The following is an 18,403-nucleotide window of genomic DNA, read 5'->3' as shown; positions in this document are numbered from 1 at the left end:
AGGTGTAGCTGTGGTTGGGTTCCTACAAAACAACACCGGAAGGGGGGTTGGAGTCCCACGGCGCCTCCGGCGTGAGAGTAAGAACTAGCTTTTTGGGAAGATGAGGATGAATATGAATGTACGGTGGCTGTGTGTGTATATGAGTGTGAAAGAATGATTAACCCCAAAACCTCACCTTCTTGGGCTATTTATAGCTCAAGGGTAGGGTTTTGGGGTTGGTACCTTTGAATCGTAACCATTAATTCTGGGAGCGGAGGGCACCTGGCTGGAGTGGATGCTTTACACGTGTCAGCGCGGGACTGGTCGAGGAATGTTCTGAGGATCCTCTGACACGTGCCCTGATTATTCCCATGATTGATGTGTGACAGTTGTCCCCGTCACGTGCTTGGGTCAACGTCTCACGTGTTGGGGTTTATCAAGGTTCCGCTTGCGGGACTGAACTGGTCAGGAGTGGTAGTGTGCGGGACTACTCCTTCCAGGAGCTGCGTGGAGTTATGAGCCTAGGAGTAGGCATCCCAGGAGCTGTATGGAGTTATGAGCTTAGGAGTAGAGCTCATAGGAGCTGTATGGAGTTAGGAGCTTAGGAGTAGGCCTCACAGGAGCTGTATGGAGTTAGGAGCTTAGAGTAGGCCTAACAGGAGCCATATGTACTATCATACGCGACTCGTTTAATTTCATGAGTCGAGTCGGGCCACCTCGTTTAGCTGAAAGAGCCAATTTTAACGAGTCGGGTAAGCCGACTCTTTTAATTTTATACTTAATTGAGTCTAAATCTCTACCCGAATTCAACTTATTAAATTTTACAAATCGAATCGAACGAAATTGAATAATTAAACAAGCCGGAACCTTTCTTCGATAAACGAGACAGAACAACGGGCAGAGTGCATCACAGTAGAACGAGCCCGCGAATGGAATTACAGCCCTAAAATTTCAAACAACTCAAGAAAGTGGGGCGAAATTTACAGCATTGCAGTTGGAAAAGTAAAAAATTATAGTAGTATATCACCCACGAGAAGTGTTCAAGTAAAAATTGGGGGGAAGCTCCGATATTGATGCGGCGGAAGTTTCCGTCAAAGTTTCCAGCAAAACACTTCTGAAGGCTATAAATACATACACATACACCCAATATTAAAAACTTAATTGTTTAAACAGTAGCATAATAAATTTTGGTTAGGATAAATAGTATATTGCTAGGCCGTTGCGTTGTGCATATATATTCACTTCCTACGGCTTCATTACCATTATAATAATTTTGATAACACCAGAGAGAGAGAGGATGGGAGGTTGTTATTCTGATATAAGGGGTGGAAAGCAAGCAGTGAACGGAGGTGGGACCCAGCAGCAAGGTGTATCTGAAGTGGGCCATAACGATGCTGTAGACTTGTTGTTCAAGACCAAGGGTCTTGATGCTCTCTTTACTCAAATTGAGGTCCGTACACTTCTCCCCCGCTTGTATTGTACTACTAGGGTTTTGTTTTGTATGTAATTTGATTTTAATACAAGTTGGACTTTGTAATTTATTCTCTCCTTTAGGGGGATATATTGTGATTGTGGGGACACTTTTGCTTAATGAATTGTATTCCAAGTAATTGCGCCCCCCCCCCTCCTCTGCCTTCTTCCTATTCCTCCTGCATCACCTTTATATATATCCTCTCTAACTATTGTGGTCACAAACACACTCATTACCAAAATCTAAATCTAAATAACTTAACCGTATATGTCAAGGGAGGATCTAATAAGGGGCACACACCAAAATTTAATTTCTGCACCCGCCCTTGCATATATGGGTGCTCTTTGCCACAAAAACCAACTTAGTTTCCAAACCTATTATTAATTGAATGAAACTGGTAATCTGTACTACTGCGACGGTGTGGCTTAAAAAACACCCTGTATTTTATGCACATTAATGAGTTTTAGAATTTTTTTGGCTCGTGGAGACTGTTGATAAATCTCGTGGAGACTATTCATAATTTTTGTTAAAAAAAAGATTTATAACACTATTTTTGGATTTGGACGACTATATAACTGAACATCAGTGAATTTAATTTGTTCTTGTTTTTAATTAAGAATAAACATAACAATAACAAAGTTTATATTAGTCAAGTGCATAGTCTTGCGTGATGGCTTTTAGTTGCTTGTTCATCATAATAGCACGATTTTGTAATAATATCTCTCCGATGTGATCTGCAGCTATCTTTTTCGGCTTCAAAGTTACGTGATTGCGATTTCATGTCAAAGGTAATCAATATTACTATCATTAATTGAAGAGTGCACCTTATAGCTAGGCATCTGTTTTGTCCTTGCTGGCTTGACGTCAAGTTCAATATATATTTCAACTTGTATAAGCATATGTTTACATCAGCCTCCAGGAGGGGTAACGCCTGCGTACACCCCCGGGCTTCCTGCTTCAAAATTGCATAAACAGTGTAAATTTGATTTTTTCAGGTTCCAGTAAGTCATTGAGAATTGAATTTTTGATTGCAGAGTGATCCTATGGTTGTTGTGTTTGAAAAGAAAAGAGATGGAAGCTTTGTGGAACTTGGTCGTACAGAAGTCATAATGAACAATTTGGACCCCAAATGGATAGGGAAAATTCCAGTTGCATATCAGTTTGAGACTGTTCAGCCATTACAGTAATTTCTTTCATACAAAGCTTTTCTTTTGCTAAAAATTGAATATAAATTATTTATTTAGGTCCTGATGAGCTTGTGTATTTCTCACTATTAATGTTCTTTTCAGTTTCCAAGTGTATGATGTAGACACAAAGTATCACAATGTAGCACCAAAGGTAATACCAGTCCTTTTCCGTTTCCATGCAAAATTTCTTAATGTTGCCAATTCTATACTTGCAGTGGGCTCCATCCACTGTGACACCTATATACTTGACACTACAGGGTAATAATTTCGTAATAGATACATTATATGCATACTTATATAACAAATGCCTTGGTCAATTTCATTTAAATGTCAATAATGCGTAATTTCCTTCTTATGGAATGTTAAACAGTAATTAAGAATAATTTAAAGATAGAATTGAAGATCACAAGTTCAATTTAAGTAGCACTGAAGATAATTGCAATTAAAATTTGAGGCTTTATATGTATGTACACTATTTGTCCCATCCCGGTAAAAGCTAAATTTATAGGTCATTTTACTGTTTATATTTTGTTAACTAATGATTTAGAGTGGAGTTCTGTATGCTTACATGATTGTCATCAACATACAAGGTGAAATGCTGGCAAACACATTAAGCAAAACCAAACTATTTTTAACCAACTTGATGAACCGGCACAAACTAATTTGTTGATTATATAATTGTGTGATTGTCAAATTCGATGTTATGCAAATTAATTTATTTTCTTGCACATTGCAGATGTTGAAATTGAAAGATCAAGATTTTCTTGGGGAGGCAAACTGTGTTCTGTCTGAGGTCAGCTATTTACCTGATGTTTCTTGGTTTTTAACTAGAGTGTATGCTCTATAAAATCTATTGTAAATGATTTATATATGGATGGCTAAGTGTAGTTGACTTCTTGATATGTTGGTAAGGTTCATATTAAGTACAAACACAAGTCATGTGTTTTGTCTTTATTAGGTTTTTAAACATTGAAAATGTTCCATAATATTTTTATAGCAACTGCACACATTGTACACTATTTTGTATCTCGTGTATAATTCTAGTATCTAGTACCCAAATGTGCACCTATTTTACATAACTCTCCAAGTTAGTGCAATAGTTTTCAACAAGCCAGGAATCCCTGATTTCGACATCATCTACATGCATTAAGGATAAATTAGTTGTATTATTGTATATGGAATAAGTCATTCCTATTCTGCAAAGAGTTAGCTATATAATTATGTTGGTTGATGTGAACAACCTTTATACGTTGGAAACATATCGAACATTGTTCAACTGCAATTGTTTATTTGCAAATTATGTTACTAATATGTGTGTATTTTCATATTTTGGTAGATTGTGACTACAAAAAGTCGTTCTAAAACCCTCAATCTTCACAATAATCGTGGGCCTGGTTTGAAGAACTATGGCACAGTCACTGTTCATGCGGAAGAAACTGTTGCTTCAAGAAATGCTGTTGAGGTGGCATTTCGTTGTACGCGTTTGGATAACAAAGATTTTTTCTCGAAAAGTGTATGTTTATTCAAATTATCTGTTAAGTATTCAGGCAGAGAATTTTTTGTGGGTAGTTTATCTAACTGTATGCTTTTAATTGTTGCTTCTAGGATCCATTTTTAAGAATCTCCAGGATTATTGAGACGGGTGGTTCCGTACCAATCTGCAAGACAGGAGTTGTGAACAACAACCTGAATCCATCTTGGCCTCCCCTATGTTTAACCACGCAGCAATATGTGAGCAAGGTAAGCTTGTAGAGCTGTTGTCCTTATGCTCAGTGACCGGAAGAAATGAAGTGTAGTTGTAACTGTATTTTCTGGGCATTTATGCGTTCCACTTGTTCCTTTCTCCATTCATTTCCAGAAGTTGAAACTTGATTTCATTTTTTCCAAATTATAGATCAATGCTCTTTTTACCTCTCACGCAAATCCTTCCAACCTTAGCGTAAAAGATTTTTGTCTTGTCTTTCATTCTCACCTCCTCCATCCTTCTATCACACCTTTAATTTCTTTGCAATTCTCATTCCATTCCCAGTTCTACTCGATTCAACCTAGGGATATGAAGCATTAAAGTATACTAGGTTTAATATATGTTGTTCCCCTTATAATAGAGTTGAACGGGCGAAACTTGCTGTGATCTCATGTTGGTCATAAGAATGACAAAAGACTGAACATGGAATCATGCCCTAATTTTATAATCTGACCAGAAATTCCATTTTCTGATGTAGCTAGTGGTTGTGAAAACCTTCTGAAACAATTTGCTGAGTTTTTTTTTGCAGGATAATCCACTATTTATCGAATGCTTTGATTTTAACAGTAATGGAGATCATATCCTTATTGGGTAAGTATCTTAGTTTCTTGTTTTCTCTCCATCTTTCACTTAATTGTCTTCCAGTTTTGGCATTTTTTGGTTCTCCTGTTGTATTTCTTTTAGATAATTCAGAGAATCGTAATTTCCAATCTTTTAAACAGTAAACTACAAGAATCAGTTGCCGATTTTGAAAGACTTCACAAAGAAAAAGTTGGGCACAGTTTTATTTTACCATCTCGTCGCAAGGGTCGTGAAAAGGTACTGATTTATTATACGCATATCAGTATATGATCCTTATGGTTCTTGTCTATTATAATTGACGTCTTGCACTTCAATAGGTTCTGAAAGGTCAGCTCTTCGTAGATAGTTTTGTTGAGAAACAATTGTACAGTTTCATTGATTACATATCTAGTGGATTTGAGCTCAACTTCATGGTTGCTGTTGATTTTACTGGTATGAAATTATTACTGTACTAGTAAATTAAATTGGAATATCTTAATACTTTCTACATTATGTACATCTATTATTATCATACCATGAATTAATGTTTCAACATATTTTAGCATCAAATGGAAATCCACGATTACCAGATTCTTTGCACTATGTTGATCCTTCAGGCCGTCTAAATGCTTATCAGCAGGTAATGGGATGCCGACTTTATATTTATCCGAGTTTCAAAAATGTGTATGTAAAGTAGTTAAATATGAGTTAGCATGTGAAATAATGTATAGATAGTCAGATCCTGACATACTAATGAACACTTGTATTTCTAGAATGATCTTCTAACAATGTTAAATTGGAAGCTAATTTGTGCGTTGACAAGAATCAGGAAATTGCAATGATGTAGTTTAGTGTCCATTTTTTTAGCTCCATATACTATATGTTTGTCTAAGGGGAGCTGAGTTAATTACTTAAACCATTACAGGCTATAATGGAGGTCGGGGAGGTTATACAGTTCTATGATTCTGATAGGCTGTTTCCTGCTTGGGGGTTTGGAGGAAAGACATTTGATGGAGTGATATCTCATTGCTTCAATCTGAATGGGAGTCCCAATGGCGTTGAGGTAATACTCTTTCAAATTTGTTTGTATGTATGGTGGGTTAAATCACTACTAGAGAACTAGTGACACAATTGTTTTCTTCCGGAAGTTGCTATGCTGTTGGTTAACTTTGGGGCTCTTCTGTCATGGAGGTAGTTTTTGGTTTTTTGTAGATTTGATTGTAAAAAGCTACTTTTCAGCGATTAGACCAAGTGGCTAGCAAACTTTAATTTCCGGTCTAGTACTAACACTTCAGTGCCAGAAGTACCCCTCATCCCGTTAATACCTATGAACTAAAACTTTTGGTTACTAGCACTGTAATACAACCTTACAACTTCATGCCGTGTATGCATAATAAATTACACCTTCATTATTACATTAGAATATATATAGCAATCTGCTTAGGTGACTTGGTCCTTTCCTAAGTCCATGTAAAAAGTCATTGATCTCTTGATTTTTCATGTTTATGTAAATCTTCATTGTTTTATGCATAGGTTGAAGGAGTTGAAGGAATCATGGCTGCGTATGCAAAGGCTTTGAATAATATTTCTCTTGCTGGACCGACTCTGTTCGGTCAAGTAATAAACAAGGCTGCAGAGATAGCTGGCCAGTCTGCTTCATATGACTACAGAAAATACTTTGTCTTGTTAATTATTACGGTACATGTTAAAGAGTTAATTATCTCCAAATCCCTGTTCCTCTTTCTCTTCCTCTCCCTACATATATATATTTGCACGCTCACATTTTTATAATAGTAACTTAGTAAGACCTGGACCATATATTTGTAGGACGGAGTCATTACAGATCTTCAAGAAACGACAGATGCTATAGTTAGGGCATGTGATCTACCCCTTTCAATTCTTATTGTTGGAGTTGGTAATGCAGATTTCAAACAAATGGAGGTATGCTTGCTTTCTCATTGGAGATACACCAGTTCACAAGAAAAAGTTAGCAGTTTAGTTAAAGAGTAATGGGGAAAATCATTTTGCTTCCCTGCCAGAAATGTGAGATTTTAAGGCTGCACCTTACACAAAATTCTTTTTTCATAATATATTTGTCGTTCTGGCAGATTCTTGATGCTGACAATGGAAATTCCTTAAAGAGCTCTAATGGAGGAATAGCCACACGAGACATTGTTCAATTTGTTCCAATGTGCGAGATGCATGGCAAGTGCATATTGTTCCTATGTTAGTTCATGACCTTCAGGATGGTTTGCCTGTGTCGATAGAATATCAAGATTTTACTGCATTGGGAACATGTAAAAACAGATTCTTACTGTTTCTGCTCCATGCTCCTTAATGCAGGTGGGCAGATATCTGTGGTGCAGAGCCTATTGGAGGAGCTTCCTGGGCAGTTTTTAACTCACATGCGCAGCAGAAATATAAAACCAATTGGGGAGGATTAGTAAGGGCTCGATGGGAACTATAGCCCCCTTGATTTCTAGTTAATACTAATCTCTCAATTTGTATTTAGCACCGTTGGTTTTTGTTGCTAGAAAGCCTAGATTCAACAATAGTTTTTGTCGTACAGGTTTGTACAAATTATTCTACGCTAACTTCAGATATGTGCTCAAATTTTAATTTTAGTTAAGTTTGGGAAACAATCAATTTTAACTAAGGTGTCGAGTTGCCAACACAACACAAAACAAAAAAAACATGCAAAACGCAAATTTTCAGCAAGTCGTTGAAAGTTACTAGAAAAATATTAGCAAAATTTTGTAAAATTCTCTCATCATCGTTCTAACCCCCACACTTCATGTGTTGCGATAAAAAAACGAATACTTTGTATAGCATATTTATGAGAACAATCAAGCTACAAAATATCAATGACTACTCAAAATTGTTTTTTTTTGAACTTGAAAAGTTTAGAATCAATTTAATTTCAGCAAAAATTTTGAGTAACAGGTGTCGAAATGAAAAAACACTTGCATCGAATTAAATACATATTTAGAAATTGAATTAATAAAAAAAATCAAATCAGGTGTAAAAATTAAACCTAGCAATTCGGATAACAAGTTCGGTTTCATATCAGATTTATTTCGGATTATGATATATTTGTAGATCATTCGCATCAGATCGGATGTGATTCAGTTCGAGTCCGATTCAGATTAAAATCGGATTAAGATAGGACAAAATTGGGTTCAGATTAAATTCGGTTCGAATATTTTCAATCATAAATTAGTAATTTTTTCAATTTGTGAGACTTAAAAAATATTTTTTTTCTTTAATTTAGTATTTTTATATAATGTAATGTACTTTTACAAAAGAATATAATTAAATAAGTATGTTATCATAAACATTACATTGTTTAAATTATGAATTTTTCTTATTTCGGATAATATTTGATTCGGGTAATATATTATTCGATTTTGATCTGTTCTAGGTTATAATCGGATCTTGTATTTCAGATCATTTTCTTTTAAATCTTCGCTTTGGATAATTTTGTAACCGATTTAAATCGATTTAAAATAATTATCAAATTATATGATTCAGATTTCGGAATGAATCTCAATTTCATAAATTTTGATTCAAATTTTTGTATCTAAACGCATTTTACCATACCTGTAAAAACTATAAATCCACGGAGACTTTCGTTTGGCGTGCATTAGTTGCAAAAGACATGAAAAATGAGGGTGTAATTTGCATGACAATTTTTTATCGAAATAATTGTGCGCGAAATTCGTACCTAACATATATCTTTCTCAAACTTGTGGAATTCAATTACGCGTTTAAAGTAAAATATATTCAAACGTAAACTTGTGAAATTCATGTTCAAACAATGCATAATAATAAATAAAATAATATGGAGTTTTAAAAATATAGTATTTTTAAAAAAATATTTAAAATCCGACTGTTTGTGAAACAGTTTAAAAAAAATACAATTCTTTAAGTTTCAATTTCAAAAACAGATTTTGTAACTTTTGCAACATGAAATGCAATTTTTATTTTATTTTTTCAAAATTGATTTTAATGATGATTTGGTTACAAACTTAAAATGTAATTAATAAAATTGTAAAATTAACATTTTCGAAATTTGAAATTAAGTTGTATAATAAGTTCCAAAAGTTATAAATCATTTTTTTTGAACATAAAATTAAAAAAATATATTTTTGAAAATAAGTTTTGAAATGATAATGTTTTCCATAATAAGTTTAAAAATATTAGTATTTTGGTTAATCTCCCAAAATAATATTGATTGAGGTCATTACGTATTTTAAATATTAAACAAAAGACAAATTAAATATGGGCAAGAAAAAGGAAGTGCAAGCACTATCATCTCTTTCCACTTTAGGTACGAATTATATATATATATATAGCACTACTCCAATAAAAATCACTTTTAGAATAAAAATTAGAAATCATATAATATTTTTTTTAATTATTTCAAAATATAACACATATATTATGCAAATCGATCTCTTATTTTACGAATCATACTTTACAAAAATCCTTATTTTATTCAAAATCTTGAATATCATATATGTACTATATGTAAAACATTTAAAAAAAAAATTATTCTGCAAAACATGTTAAGTCTGCGAAATATACAAATTTTACTTATTAAGCTTAAATAATTTTCAATAATTTTAATAAATTAGTGATATTTGTAAAATATACTTCATAAAATAATACTCCCTCCCTTCCGGCCAATTCTTTATGTTTGGTCTGGGCACAGTGGTTAAGAATAAGAAATATGTATAAAGTAGTGAAAAAGAGAAAGAAAAGTGGGTGAAGCGTAAGACCCATTAATTTTTTAATATATAAAAAAGAGATAGGGGAGTAAAAGTAATGTGAAAAATGAGGAAAAGTGATGTGATCTATTGACTATCTTTGGTAAGTTTTGAAATATAAGAAATTGGATGAGACATAAAAAAAAAAAGTTTAAAGAAATGATTAGGACAGACTTAATATATTTTATAGGAGAGAGGGAGTATATTTTATAATGTTTTGATTATGATCTCGTCCGAAGAAAAAGTGCTATCCATAAAACTTTCCTATGTCTCTATATATACAAAAAATATAAAAATGGTAAAGGGGGGAATTAATAACGGCGAAGGCCGGAGGGGGGGGCTGAAGTTTGTTGGAGTAGTTTACAGGAAATTGATTCCAATTTAAAATCCAGTAGGGGTACAGTATATATAAAACAGGAGACCCGTATACATACATACATAATGCTTATTGTATATATAATTGTAAGTGTCAGCCCGTAATCGCTGGAGGATCACCACGTAGTTGTGCGTATCTATAGTGATTACTGCTCTGAAATTGCAAACAGATTTTTATTTACATATATCGAGAGAGAGAGAGAGAGAGATCGAGATTCTAGGGTTTTAAGAGAGAGGGGGAAAGAGGGATGGGAGGTTGTTTTTCAGATGTGAGAGGAGGAAAGCAAGCAATCGGAGGTGGTAGTGGGCCCCAACACCAACTACAAAATGTAGGCGGCGGAGGCGGAGGTCACAACGACGCCGTTGACTTCTTCTTCAAGACTAAAGGCCTTGACGCTCTTTTTACTCAGATTGAGGTCTCTCTCTCCTCTCTCTCTCTCATAGTATTTCATTTTTTGGATAAGAGTTTTTGTTTAGTACTCCAAGTCAAACATGTATGTTTATCTTGTCACTCTCTTAGGGGCTTGCCACTTTTCACACTGTTTATATAATGTACACTGATTGTGATGCTTTTTTTTTTATTTCCTTCTTTTACATCACACACTACAAGTCTACAACACACCATTTCACTTATGTATATTTATCTCATCTTCGGGGCGGCTAAAATGTACGAAGACCTACAACCCGAACTCGGGGAATACAATATTCTTAAGTTACATGAGTATGAAAATATTTTTATAGCCTTTAAGGAATTAATTTTTCTTATAAGGTTTTAATTAAATTTGAGTCTAGTTTTAGTAGCTCCTGTAATATTATAGCGGTGGCCATAATCCAGAACAAGCTTAATTATGTTTATAATTTTTACATGACTAATCTTCACTACAATATTATTAGTAGAATGTGTCTTTTTATGTATGTGTGTGTATATATATCTGTTTCTATTTTTTTGAGTTCTGGATAAATAATTCTTTGTTTGATCTTACTATTCTTATGGGTGTGCAGGAAGATAGTGTATCAGCAATATTAGGATGAAGCATTTATATGACAGATTCTTGTTTATATACCTATTTTAAATTTTTTGTGTAGTTTATCAGATTAACATGGTGATTTAATATTAATAGTACAATATAAATGCAGCTATCTTTTTCAGCATCAAAGTTGCGCGATCGAGACATTATGTCAAAGGTACTGTAAATAATTGTTAATTGCGTAACCTGATAATACCTACGTAGTATGTTGCAGCACAAAAAACAGATGAACATTGTAGTTTTTTTGTAAGTGCAGAGTGATCCAATGGTAGTTTCTTATGCAAAGAAAAGAGATGGAGGCTTAGTAGAACTTGGGCGTACCGAAGTCATACTGAACAATTTGAATCCTATCTGGATTGGGAAAGTTCCTATTGCATATCAGTTTGAGATTGTCCAGCCATTAGTGTAAATCTTTTATGCACAAATCTTCAGTACATCAGTTTGAATTTAGTTAATGTTTTTTAATAGTGATTGTTGTTCCTTTTCAGCTTCCATGTTTATGATGTAGATACAAAGTATCACAATCTACCTGTGAAGGTAACATCGTTTCTGCTTTTACTTCCATGTAAATTCGATTATGGTTGCAAATTCCATACTCTCAGCGTGTAATGCAAGCTATTACATACTATTTATAGTAACATCTTATACAGTTAATACTTAAGTACGTTAGAAATTACATCAAGAATTATGTATGCCTACAAATTCGTCTTCTATTCAGATAGGTAGATTCTTTAATCAACAAATGCCACAAAGAACTTTTTTAACCACCAAAATGAATTATCATATCTAATACGTTGCTGTTATGGTTACCTAGTGCGTGTTCCTAGATTATCCCATGTACAAAGATCTGCTTTGAACAGGATTGAAACAGATAGGGCATTGTAAAGTTTTTTGTTAGTGGGAATGAATTTGAGGGCCAGATTTATGCAATATAGAGCTGTTGAATTTAGGTTTAAAAATTGAAACTCGTTCATCCATTTTTCTCTCATCCATGATCCATAACTTGTTGACAGAGCTTTGATTATCTATGGTATGTAGAAGCAAAAATTAATAGTTTTTTTTTGCAACTTGCAGGATCTGAAATTAAAAGACCAAGAATTTCTTGGGGAGGCAAGCTGTGTTCTGTCTGAGGTTAGTCTTTATTTTACCTGATTCATCTACGGTTGGCCACTTGTACATAAGTGTAGTTTAATGGAAAATTAGTTACTGCTTAATACTCAAACATCTTGTCTTGGTCAAGTTCTTAGCAGTGAGAAATATCCAAGCTGTTTTTGCTACAAACACCCATATTTCCATTATTTTTTATATCTTGCAATATATTTATCGAAAACCAAAATATGTATATATTTACATTTTAACCCTGTGTGATAATTTGGAACTGGCTATAGTGGTCACCAACCACAGGCCAGTAGCTGGGTACCGCTTCTGGGACTTTAATATTAGTGTTAAGAATGTGTTTGTATTAACAAGTAGTCAGTGTGAGCCAAAAGTTATATTTTCCTATATGGGGAAATGTGATTATATGAGTATGTACTTGGTGACTTTATCTGATGGGGACAACCCTTTGCCACTATATTTTGGACCATCCCGCACATAATATACAATGTCCTGGACGAGTTGACATGTAAACATTTTTATTAACTCGTCTGTTTTTTGTAAACTTTTGGTAGATTGTGACTAAACAAAGTCGTTCTTTAACCCTCAATCTTCACAATAAACACGGTCCTGGTTTGAAGAATTTTGGTACAATCACTGTCCATGCAGAGGAAACTGCTGCTTCAAGAAATGCTGTCGAGGTGGTATTTCGTTGCATGCATTTGGATAACAAGGACCTTTTCTCCAAAAGTGTATGTTTTGTTATCATATTTATTTTCTTAAAAAATTTCTTGTGGGTAGATGTTCCTCATTTTTTTGGCTTACATGTTGCTTCTAGGATCCATTTCTAAGGATTTCCAGGATTGTAGAAGCAGGCGGTTCTGTACCAATTTGCAAAACGGAGATTGTGAACAACAATTTGAATCCTGTATGGAAGCCCCTGTGTCTGAGCATGCGGCAATTTGGGAGCAAAGTAAGCTTTTCCAACCGTCTGTTCTAGATGTAGACTAAGCTTGATATCTAGTATGTGATGCACAACAGAGGACAGGGACTTGTTTATTGAAATGTTGTGTTTCAGTGCATTATTAATTGATATACTGCCTTGCCATGAAGAAAAATTCACTATTATGTTTTTCTTTAGTTTGGTATTTGTTCTTTATATTACTGGATACGTTAAGATTATCACTATATTTCCTAATATTAGTATGTGATAACTGGAAAGGAAAGTTGATTAACGTATATTCTTGCCCAAAACTAACAACATGAACCAACATGTAATTTACTATTAAAGTTACTGTTTATTAATACTTATTATTAATACCTCCTCATTTGTGCAGGAGAACCCACTAATTATTGAATGTTTCGATTTTAACAGTAGTGGAGATCACATCCTTATTGGGTAATTGCTGTTTTCAGCCCTTATCTCTGTTTCGTCTTTGCTCCTCACTTTTGATTTAGTTGTAAATTCTTTTTTACCTTTTTTAAAAAATTCGCATTCTTTCTGTTACAGACAGCTGCAGAAATCAGTTGCCGACTTTGAAAGAATTCACAGAGAAAAAGTTGGTGTGAATTTCATCTTACCATCTTCGCATCACAGAGGACACGAAAAGGTGATCTGGTTTGGCACTCATCCCAATATGTGAATCACATGAATCACATGTTGCATATTCTCCTATTAGATTTTGTGTTTCTTTACCTGTAGGTTCTTAAAGGTCAGCTTTTCGTGGACAGTTTTGTTGAGAAACAATTATTCAGTTTTATAGATTACATCTCTAGCGGGTTCGAACTTAACTTCATGGTTGCTGTTGACTTTACTGGTAACTTGATCCGGCTAATTTAATAAATGCTAGATGATGTATTCCTTGCATTTGTTGTATGGTTAACTTTTCAAATAATTCCAGCATCAAATGGACATCCACGGAGTCCAAATTCTTTGCACTATATTGATCCTTCTGGCCGGTTGAATGCGTACCAGCAGGTAACGGATGATTCTTTGGTGATATCGAACTTTCAACAGTGTACTTTTTAAAAAGTCGTTTATGTTGTATCAGAATAAGTATATGTTTATTAATTGTTAATTATTATTTTAACATGTCTTTATCAGAACAATGAACTGAAAGAATCAGTTTTTTTAATGTTATTTATTTTTATTCTTATCCCGCTGAAGCTTTTTGGCATTTTAAATTTTGCATCAACAAGTCAATATGGAAGTCATGATTATGGGCTTTAGTCTTTTTGTTTGCTCCCTTACAATCCGGAGGACTTGAATGAATTTCTTGAAATGATTGCTCACTGCAGGCTATAATAGAGGTTGGGGATGTTATACAATTCTATGATTCAGACAGACGCTTTCCTGCTTGGGGCTTTGGTGGAAAAACACATGATGGTTTAATATCTCATTGTTTCAACTTGAATGGAAGTCCAAGCAGCTTTGAGGTGATACTTTCTTTGACAAGTTAAATGATATGTATTATCTTTAAATGCAGAATGTGAAGAGCTATACCTAATGTATCTCTCCATCTCTTTATTTATTCGATATACTCACTCCTTTCCTGTTCATTTGACTGCTTATATAATATGCAGGTCTTGTGAACATTAAATATAATGAATAATTTCAGAATATATGTATAAATTTAAGATTATATTATTATTAGTGCGAACTGGTCGGAAGAGAACAACTGTGAATGCTTAGCAATTAGCTTTCATGTTTAAAGAATTAATTTTGCCTGCTGCTGCTTATTTACATTTATTAGCAAAGCTATAAAAATGGTAGCAACTTAGTGGAGGATTAAAATACTTAAATTATATACCTAAACTTATAGTTCCACTAAACGCTCTGCGGTTTTATGGTAAGTCCTGAATAATAATATCACTTGCAGACCGTGCTTTCATCTACTTAGTTATTAGGTATGTTCTTATGTACATGCCAATGCTAAAGTCATTGTCATGATTTCACAAGTTAAGAAGTTGAAGTAATATGTGGTTGTAATTGTAATTGACCTTTGAATTTCACAGGTTGAGGGAGTTGAAGGAGTAATGGCTGCGTATGCAAGCGCTTTGCAGAATGTTACCCTTTCAGGACCTACTCTATTTAGTCAAGTGATCAACAGGGCTGCAGATTTGGCTGGCCAGTCCCTGTCATATAACTCTAGCAAATACTTTGTCTTGCTAATTATTACGGTACTTGTCCAAGCGTAACTTTTCAATTTTTAATGTCTCTCTTTGTTTCACCGCATGCACAGATGATAGCATGTATACATAATCTTGATATAGTTTCTGCCAATAGTGAGTCCTGGATCATATATGTAGGATGGAGTCCTTACAGATCTTCAAGAAACTAAAGATGCTATAATCAAGGCGTCTGATCTACCCCTTTCGATTCTTATTGTTGGAGTTGGTAATGCAGATTTTAAACAAATGGAGGTATATTTACTTTCTCGGATACACGAGTTACATCCCATGAGAATGTGCTAGTTAAGTAGTATGAGAAGAGAATACTGTACTTCTCTACTGGAAATTAAACAAAGTGAAATTATAATTGCATATTGTTTTAGCTCAATAATAATCGTCTTATGGCAGATTCTTGATGCTGATAATGGACATCGCTTAGAGAGCTCCGCTGGAAGAATAGCTACAAGAGATATTGTTCAATTTGTTTCAATGCGAGATGTGCATGGTGAGTGCGTATTTGTTGATTGTGGTAGAGATCGTCATCTATCAGCATGTACTCCTGTGTAGATATATTATGGTGTACTACAATTTCCACAGCAATTTATTAATTCTTTTTTCCCCATACGCTTTATGCAGGTGGGCAAATATCTGTGGTGCAAAGCTTGTTGGAGGAGCTTCCTGGGCAGTTTTTGACGTACATGCGCAGCAGAGATATAAAACCAATTGGTGCTAGTGTTCCGCAATCTACCTATCCTCCGTGAGTCTCAAGTTACCTGTAAAAACACCAGTATGGCTGTTTTGATCTTCATTGCATTGTAAATAACAGTTCATATTCTAGATTGATGGTGGAAGCATCTCCTTTTACAAGTCTGTAAATCTTAAGTTCCATGTAGTGGCTGCAGGACAAAAGCAAGTCAAAACTGTAAATGATTTTATGCACAGGTATTATCTTTTGAGTTTAGAAATGTGTGTGTTATTGCTGGTTCTACAGTTTGTTCATTTTGCTCTTTTGAACCAATATACCAAAGAAGTGATCCCGTAGAAAAAATTTCAAGTAAAATTAGCATTTTTGTAGGGAATTTGTTGAATGTGTCCCAAATTAATAGGTCATCGTGTAAAAATATTTCACTTAATAAAAATATTCCACTTTATTAAAAAATTATGCTATGGTTAAAATTTAACTAATGTATAACCACACTAGATATTCAAGTTATGAAATTAATATATATCTACCAAATATTACTAAAATATCCTTAATGTGTAGACGTGTATTTTAAAAAAACCTCTTTCAGCCCGTGCTTACTCTATAATAATTAATAAGTACATTAAGTTTATTGTTGTTCCGCCTACAATAGCTCTATAATAATTAATAAGTACATTAAGTTTATTATTGTTCCGCCTACAATATTTTTTTAAGAGTATTATTAAAAAGATCATGCAGTTGCGTTATCACCGGTAATTTATTTAACTACTAGGTGGGCGAACATCAATATTAACCTATATTCTCTATTAATTTTATTTTTAATAAAATAATTATAATTTACTAGTAGTGAAATATTATATAAGTAATTAAAATAATAATTTTTGTGGACTTTTATTTAAATGTAATTAATAGTTCTAAATATTTTCTGGTTTATGACAAATAATAATTTTCATTTTAATTTGGAGCTGATTTTTTATACTAAATTATAAAAATTAAGGATACAAATGTTTTTAAAATATGTATAGTAGTAAAATTAAGGATGAAGGATGGTGCCCCGGTGTTTTGAGTAAAAAATAGTCCAAAGCCTCATTTCTGATCATACCCAAAATTTCACTTCAAAACTGTAGATGGTGTAAGGTTTAGGTAAAAAAAACCCTAAAATGCTACATTGTGTAGTGTCTAACTCTTTTTCCATTTTTTTACCTTATATAATGTTTTAACCCTAAAACACTATTTTATCTAGCATTTTACACATAATGTTTGTTTAAAAAAATATTTTTAAACCCAAAATAAAAAATTGTTAAATCCTAAAATATTAAAAATTTATTTAAATTGTTTATAAAACCCAAAAATAGAATTGATAAATTCTAAAATGTTAACAATTATTAAACTAAGTTATATTTTTAAAATTTTAAATTATTTAATTTAAAATTTATATTTTTGGTTTCCAAATTTAAGGCCTAGAGATCGTAAACCCTCACTTAAATTAGGGTTTAGACTCTAGGGGGTCTAAAATGTTAAATTGTTATCTTTTATTCAATTTTTTAATATTTCTAAAAATCAAAAGGGGATTATTGAATTCTAAAATTTTAAAAAAATTAAATTAGGTTACGCAGTAAATTTAAAAATATTAATTGTTTTCTTAACGTTATACGATAACCCGTCTAGAATTAATATTTTGGGTCATAATTTTTAGAAGCAATATTTTGGCCATTTTTGAGTGAAATGGTGAATTTGATCCATTGTTCTAAAATTAATCATGATTAACTTTAAATTAGAAAAAAATATTTGATTTGGGATATATTTATAATTATGACTAAAAATAGAAAATATTTATAAAGTAACTTTTGAAATGGGACTTACTAGAAAAAAAACCTTTTTTTAAGAATAAAACTGAAATTGGAAAAAGATTAAAAACAATAAGATAATTTTTGAATAGAACATGAAAACGTGATTATATTGGTTCATGGAGTACACATTCAACAATCACAGAGCCCGCTTGTCTTAAAGCTAGGAGATTGAAAATATTAGAGACATCAGTTTTGACTTTAATGTGTAGAGTGTTTGTTTTTCGCCAGAAGTCTGAAAATTAATTACGAAGAAAAATAGTTCAAAATGAGAAGTTTGTTATTTGATGAGTTAAAATTTTATTAGTTTAGATTTTTGCTTGTATCTAAAGTAAATGTTATTACATTCTTAATTAGCTTTCATTGAATATAATGTTGATAATTTATTAAATACGATTTTTAGCATGCATCTTTGCAACAAAAATATTTATATGACGAAATGTGTTTGTTTTTGCAAGAAGTCTAAAATAATT

General features: G+C 33.1%; 2 protein-coding genes across 4 annotated transcripts; both read left to right on the top strand.

Moving 5' to 3' along the window:
* Positions 1 to 982: 982 nt before the first annotated feature.
* On the top strand, positions 983 to 7,573 carry LOC141697760 (protein BONZAI 3-like). Of its 3 annotated transcripts, none has more exons than XM_074502297.1 (16): positions 983 to 1,429; positions 2,191 to 2,238; positions 2,485 to 2,633; positions 2,740 to 2,788; positions 3,374 to 3,430; positions 3,974 to 4,150; positions 4,243 to 4,377; positions 4,911 to 4,972; positions 5,104 to 5,200; positions 5,281 to 5,395; positions 5,506 to 5,582; positions 5,868 to 6,005; positions 6,476 to 6,640; positions 6,770 to 6,883; positions 7,051 to 7,133; positions 7,286 to 7,573. In XM_074502297.1, exons 1-16 carry the CDS (start codon positions 1,277 to 1,279, stop codon positions 7,407 to 7,409), a joined length of 1,743 nt encoding a protein of 580 aa, XP_074358398.1. In that variant the 5' UTR covers positions 983 to 1,276; the 3' UTR covers positions 7,410 to 7,573. The 3 variants fall into 3 exon arrangements, with proteins under 3 accessions (XP_074358398.1, XP_074358397.1, XP_074358399.1); XM_074502296.1 differs by having other exon boundaries at positions 984 to 1,429; positions 7,051 to 7,168; XM_074502298.1 differs by having other exon boundaries at positions 985 to 1,429; positions 7,051 to 7,147.
* Positions 7,574 to 9,993: 2,420 nt separating this feature from the next.
* On the top strand, positions 9,994 to 16,345 carry LOC141697278 (protein BONZAI 3-like). Its single transcript, XM_074501571.1, has 16 exons — positions 9,994 to 10,502; positions 11,224 to 11,271; positions 11,371 to 11,519; positions 11,603 to 11,651; positions 12,189 to 12,245; positions 12,785 to 12,961; positions 13,048 to 13,182; positions 13,547 to 13,608; positions 13,720 to 13,819; positions 13,912 to 14,026; positions 14,111 to 14,187; positions 14,508 to 14,645; positions 15,225 to 15,389; positions 15,519 to 15,632; positions 15,789 to 15,885; positions 16,017 to 16,345. The coding sequence occupies exons 1-16, from the start codon at positions 10,335 to 10,337 to the stop codon at positions 16,139 to 16,141; spliced, it is 1,776 nt and encodes a 591-aa protein (XP_074357672.1). The 5' UTR covers positions 9,994 to 10,334; the 3' UTR covers positions 16,142 to 16,345.
* The last annotated feature ends 2,058 nt before the right edge of the window (positions 16,346 to 18,403 follow it).

Source organism: Apium graveolens, chromosome 11 (assembly GCF_009905375.1).
Source record: "Apium graveolens cultivar Ventura chromosome 11, ASM990537v1, whole genome shotgun sequence".
Taxonomy (NCBI): domain Eukaryota; kingdom Viridiplantae; phylum Streptophyta; class Magnoliopsida; order Apiales; family Apiaceae; genus Apium; species Apium graveolens.
This window is presented reverse-complemented; position numbering and strand designations above follow the sequence as displayed.

What these genes read in the sequence shown, in the direction of transcription:
- LOC141697760 (XM_074502296.1), top strand. Translation starts at nt 1,277, where the DNA reads ATGGGAGGTTGTTATTCTGATATAAGGGGTGGAAAGCAAGCAGTGAAC. An exon ending in AAGATTTTTTCTCGAAAAGT is followed by an intron (nt 4,151 to 4,242) that starts GTATGTTTATTC and finishes TGTTGCTTCTAG; the next exon opens with GATCCATTTTTAAGAATCTC. An exon ending in CGCAGCAATATGTGAGCAAG is followed by an intron (nt 4,378 to 4,910) that starts GTAAGCTTGTAG and finishes TTTTTTTTGCAG; the next exon opens with GATAATCCACTATTTATCGA.
- LOC141697278 (XM_074501571.1), top strand. Translation starts at nt 10,335, where the DNA reads ATGGGAGGTTGTTTTTCAGATGTGAGAGGAGGAAAGCAAGCAATCGGA. An exon ending in GAGATTGTCCAGCCATTAGT is followed by an intron (nt 11,520 to 11,602) that starts GTAAATCTTTTA and finishes GTTCCTTTTCAG; the next exon opens with CTTCCATGTTTATGATGTAG. An exon ending in GGTTGCTGTTGACTTTACTG is followed by an intron (nt 14,027 to 14,110) that starts GTAACTTGATCC and finishes AAATAATTCCAG; the next exon opens with CATCAAATGGACATCCACGG.